The sequence below is a fragment of the Monoraphidium neglectum genome, assembly GCF_000611645.1.
Source record: "Monoraphidium neglectum strain SAG 48.87 unplaced genomic scaffold scaffold03406, whole genome shotgun sequence".
Taxonomy (NCBI): domain Eukaryota; kingdom Viridiplantae; phylum Chlorophyta; class Chlorophyceae; order Sphaeropleales; family Selenastraceae; genus Monoraphidium; species Monoraphidium neglectum.
The window spans coordinates 1,865-7,039 of record NW_014010223.1 but is presented as its reverse complement, the minus strand read 5'-3'; the positions used below and the strand labels follow the sequence as shown (position 1 = coordinate 7,039).

The 5,175-nt window shown below is 63.7% G+C and overlaps 2 protein-coding genes across 2 annotated transcripts in view; both read left to right on the top strand.

The window, feature by feature from the left end:
- Positions 1–233: 233 nt before the first annotated feature.
- MNEG_12735 (3-methylcrotonyl-CoA carboxylase beta subunit) lies at positions 234–1,450 on the top strand (the record flags this gene model as incomplete). The annotated part of the gene is made up of 4 exons (XM_014038794.1): positions 234–354; positions 576–685; positions 920–1,087; positions 1,379–1,450. The coding sequence occupies 4 exons, from the start codon at positions 234–236 to the stop codon at positions 1,448–1,450; spliced, it is 471 nt and encodes a 156-aa protein (XP_013894248.1).
- Positions 1,451–3,131: 1,681 nt separating this feature from the next.
- MNEG_12734 (Protein transport protein SEC23) overlaps positions 3,132–5,175 on the top strand; it is a gene marked incomplete at both ends in the record, with an annotated part of 3,478 nt that continues 1,434 nt past the window's right edge. The window contains 5 exons of the mRNA XM_014038793.1: positions 3,132–3,169; positions 3,684–3,786; positions 3,984–4,244; positions 4,598–4,678; positions 4,927–4,980. Of these exons, the coding sequence (XP_013894247.1) occupies positions 3,132–3,169; positions 3,684–3,786; positions 3,984–4,244; positions 4,598–4,678; positions 4,927–4,980 (537 nt within the window). The remainder of the gene's footprint in view (positions 3,170–3,683; positions 3,787–3,983; positions 4,245–4,597; positions 4,679–4,926; positions 4,981–5,175) is intronic.

The following is a 5,175-nucleotide window of genomic DNA, read 5'->3' as shown; positions in this document are numbered from 1 at the left end:
GCCGGCAGAGCGTGGTTGTCTGGAGGAAGGGGGGGGGGGTTGTGGTGCCTAGGGACCATCATGGATGGGCAACGGCTGGTCTTTTGGGGGTTGAGGGGTCCAATCGGGTGTCAGCGGGGCTGACGGGCCCGTGTCGCTCCGCCCCCTCCGAATCTGCCACACGCATGACCTCCGCTGTCACTCGTCTCATATCGTCCTAGCCCCCGCGCCCCCCCAATAAAACCCCAGGCTTCATGGTGGGCAAGAAATACGAGGCGGGCGGCATAGCCAAGGACGGCGCCAAGATGGTGCGCGCAGTGGCCAACGCGGGCGTGCCCAAGATCACAGTCATCGTGGGCGGCTCCTTCGGCGCAGGTGCGGCTACGGGGTGCGCGCAGAGGGGGCGGCGCCTGCCAGCACTCGCCAGGCCCCCGCTGACGTCACATGCGCCGCGCCGGCCGAGCGGCCGACTCGCGGCACCCAACGCAGCCAAAGTTGGTGGGGTTCTGCGGCTCTGGACTCCCACAAAAGTGCCCTTGTGCCCGACGCACCCGAATGGCGCTCATCAAGATGAGAGAAACGCAAATGTTTTGCAGGCAACTACGGCATGTGCGGGCGCGCGTATGGCCCCCAGTTCCTCTACATGTGGCCCAACGCGCGCATCAGCGTGATGGGAGGAGACCAGGCCGCGGGGGTGCTGGCGCAGGTGGGGCGCGCTGCGGGGGTTGGTGTGGCGCGGTCGTCCCGCGGCCGCCTGCAGTTCGCATCAAGGCGCTGCCTGATGCCCTGCAGCTTGCCTGCCTGCCTGCTCATACCGCCAGCGGAGCGGCAGGCAGGCAGGCACGATCCCCCTCGCACCAAAATTGACCCGCTGGTCTTACAACCAGAAATACAGTTTGGCGCGCGCGCGCATGCACACACCCACACACACACACCACAGGTCGAGGAGGAGAAGCGCGCGCGCGCCGGCAAGCCCTGGCCGGCCGAGGAGGCGGCGGCGTTCAAGGAGGCCATCGCCGCGCGATACGACAGCGAGGGGTCCCCCTACTATGCGTCCGCGCGGCTGTGGGACGATGGCGTAATAGACCCCGCGGAAACGCGGCGCGTGGTGAGCGAGAGGCCCGCAAGACTCATGCGCCGGAGCTCTCTCCGGCGCACCTCCGGTATAATTAATGCTGAGTGCTTGCCCAACCGGCTGCACGTCAGTCCAGGTCCTCAACACACTTGCTGATTGACGTATTCGATGTGTTTTAGCCAGGGGTTGCAGCATCTGCACCTCGGGAGCATCAATTTGGGGCGTCGTGGTGCCTCGTGATGCGCACAGGGGTGCACGATAACACACTGCGTGAACCCACCCTCTCCCTCCCTTGCTGCCCCGGTGCTGTTGCCACCACCGCAGGTGGGCCTGAGCCTGGCCGCAGCGCTGAACGCGCCGATCAAGGACACGCGCTTCGGGGTGTTCAGGATGTGACCGCAGGGTGATGTCACGGTGACGTCATGGTCACGCTCTGGGGGTGCCCCTTCCCGGCGCCTGTGATTCTACTATGTATGCGTGTGGGCCGCGGCGCCACCCTTTTCACTGCAACCGCGCGGCCGACCACCTATGAAGCGCGCCTGGCGGGCGGCAGCGCGTGGCCGTTTTGTACCGCTCAACCTGTACAATCACGCAAGCAGCGCCCTGCGAGTTGAGGGCGGGTGGCTTCACGCCATGCTCCGCTTGCCGCTGCCCACGAGGGCCGGCTTGATCTTATCATAACATGATGTGTGCTGCGGAGGTGTTCCCCTCTGTGAATGGGGTGTCGACACCCAGCGTCGTTCAGCCACGTGCACCCGAGAGCCCTTGGGTGGCTGGACATCACACCCACAACCAACGGCCGTCGGCTGCCCAAGGGGTGCACACGACCATATGTATGTCAGCCCGTGTGAATTGCTCAAGGTGCCCTCCGTTTTTTTTCTGCGAGCGAGCAACGCGCCCAGCTGCACCGTGTACATCCCAAATGCAGGCCCTGCCCCGGCAGCCAGAGAGCGAACGAGCAGCAAGCAACCCAGCAAGCGAGCCATACCTCAAGCCTCTGCGTCACGCGGCGGCGGCGGTCTATGGTCTCAGGAATGTACCCCAACTATGTTTTTCAGGTTCTGTAAGCAATACGTGTTTGTGCTGGTAAGCATTGCTTCCCCTCAAAACCGCCTGCCTGACTTGTGCCAGCCCAAGATTTTGGCAGTTGAGGTGCCTAACAGCTTTGCAGGGGCCACATGAATGCCCTGCAGCCAGGCAGCATGTGCGTGGCGCTTTTCCTGGTGCCTTGTCGAACACTCGAACCCGTCTTGCCGCTCCACCCTGAGACGCATCAGCAGCACGGCGTGCGCTTGGTGCGAGCGTTGGTGCTCGCACGTTACTCAGGCCGCGGCTGGCAGGTGGCCTGCGGATACCTTTGCGCCAATGGCTGCGATCTGCGCGGCGTCAGGAAACACCTTGTGCCGACGCTCCGGTGGCTTGTCGCGTTTGCCGGCGGTGTCAGGGAGGGCGCGGGTCGATCAATCACCCGCAGGGACGCTTTGGGCGGCCGCCAAAGTGGAGGCGTGATGATTCAGGGAGGGGGAGGCTTTTCAGTTTGAGCGTTTCCTTTTAGAAGCAGCATAGCTCTCCCACCCGATGCTCACCCACCTTACAGCGTGGGCTGCCGCGCGTGCTGTACACACAACACTGGTGCACCGGCAGATTGCGTCCTGCAATGGCTGGGCGGGGGGTATCAGCGGCAATCATCGCCACGTCTGCGTTTCAGGTACCGGTATCTGCTGCTGTACGCTTGTACACAAGCAGCAGCCCAGCGCCCGTACAGCACGCATGGTTTGACACGAGTCAGGCTTCCCCGCAGCTTCCCTGCCCCGCGCGGATGGCTGCGCAATTGTTGCGCCTGAGAAAGAGGTTCTTCGTCTTGAGGCTAGCGCGTAGAATCGCGTCTTGCTGCGTGTCCTAGATAAATCGGACTCACGGTGGTTGCTCCAGCCGTGGTGCAGCTGCTGGTGCCGCGGGGAGTGAGCACGAACACGGCGTGCTGGAAGCGTAGCAGCACAACCGAGAACATTAAAACGAGACGTATCAGAGGACTAGACAACGGTGAGCCCCTGAGGGGGGCCAGATCGGCTGCAGGATGGACTTCAACGCGGTGGAGGATACCGATGCCTTGAGGTGAGGTCCTTGTAATGTGAACGCAATTTTTGTGGTCTTGACAACACTCCCATGTCCGAGGGACACAGCACTGGCGATCAGGCCAAGGCAGGCATGCGGTTGGCTCGTACCCAGCGCTTTGTGGGGTTTTAATTGTGTTGAGAGGAGTGGATATCTTGTCAAAACGGGCCTTGGACCGATCAGAGCACGGCTGTGCCCAAGCGGCACCCTGTGGGGCACCTCGCACCAGTGCTGGCGCCCTTGATGTGCTGCTGCTGCTGCAGCTGCGGCCGCGGCGAAGCCGCAGCTCGTTGGCTGTCAGACACCTGCGCCGCCCAAACAGTGCAGCCTGCGATGGCGCAACTGGCACCTGACAGAGCGGGGACGCAGCTCCAGGCACTCTCCCGCGGTCAGTGCGTTTGTCATACGGACCAGCTGCGCTGCCCGGCCAACGCACGTGCCACTGTCGCTGTATCGGTGTGAACGGGTGCAATGCGGCCTGGTGACGGTTGACCACCAAACGACCATCATACAGGCTGACCTGGAACCTGTGGCCGAACACCAAGATCGAGGCCACGCGATGCGTCATCCCGTTTGCGGCAATGTACACGCCCAACAAGCGGCTGCCCAACATGCCGGTGGGTGCCGGGCAGGGGCCAGCATGCAGGCGGATGCTGCAGCACGCGTGCGTGAACGGGGCAGTGTGTATACACCGTGTGTGTGTGTGTGTGTGTGTATGTGTGCGTGCAGTATGCAATAACAAGCCTGATGCACGAAAGACACGGGCCTCGGTCGAATGTGTCGGCGGTGAGCTCAGGAGCTTGCCCGTGGCTAGGGCGTGGGCACATGGCAGCAGCAGCAGCGACAAATGCAGCTGCAGCAGCGGTGGCAGCAGCGGCAACAGCAGCAGAAACAACAGCAGCAGCAACAACAGCAGCAGCAACAACAGCAGCAGCAACAACAGCAGCAGCAACAACAACAGCAGCAGCAGCAGCAGCAACAACAGCAGCAGCAGCAGCAGCAGCAGCAGCAGCAGCAGCAGGGTGCTGACGATGCTAACAGCGCGGGTTCCACGCTTATTGGGCGCAGCTACTGTGTTCGAGAGGCGAAGATGGCTTCCGCCTGGTCTTGAGCGCTGGGTGCTGCAGCTGGCGCCTAAACACTGATAGCACTGTCGTCAGCCGGTGCAGCAGCATGCAGCAAGGGACATGCAGCGGCCGCCGAAGCGGCGGGCGGGGCCGAGGCAGCGGCGCTGGCAGGGAGGCGCGAGCAGTTTCTCGGCGCCTCGGCGAACAGTGTGCTTTGAGCAGCCGTGGGCGCCCCAGCGTCCCTGCGCCCATCTCAAGCCGGGCTTGGCGTCTCTCGCCACCCACGCACGTGCTCGTGTACTGGTGTTGCGCACCCGTCAACTCTTATCTATTCCCGGTCTGAATGCATCATGACTCCCAGGTCGTGCCCTATGAGCCCGTCCCTTGCAAGCAGTGCGGCGGCGTGCTCAACCCGTACGCTAGCGTGGACTACTACGCCAAGGTGCGATCTGGGGAGACCGGATGCGATCTGGGATGTGGTGGTCCGCAAAGGCTATCATTCGCGCACAGTTTGGTGCCGCCGCTGCTCCAGGCTGCTGATGAGGGGGCAGGGAGCTTCAACCTGCTGGCGCCACCGCCGGCTGCCCCGCCAGCTTCCTGTTTCTCACCCCCGCGCACCCCGGCCGCACGCACCTTCAGAGGGTCTGAGGCTGGCTGATGCCCCCCCCCTCCCCGTGTCACAACGCGCAGGTGTGGATCTGCCCCTTCTGCTACACGCGCAACCACTTCCCGACGCACTACCAGGTGCGAATAGCAGCCCAGCTCAGCGGTCAAGCTAGTTGAAGCACTTGTGTGCCCCGCCACCCGCGCCCGAACGAGCGCCGCGTCCGCCTCAAAAAAGGCGCGCCCACCCTCGCCGCGCTTGCGCGCGCCGTGCGTGCGCCCTGCGTGGCGCAAGGCCCAACACGAACGCCCCCCCCCCCCCCCCCCCCCCCCCCC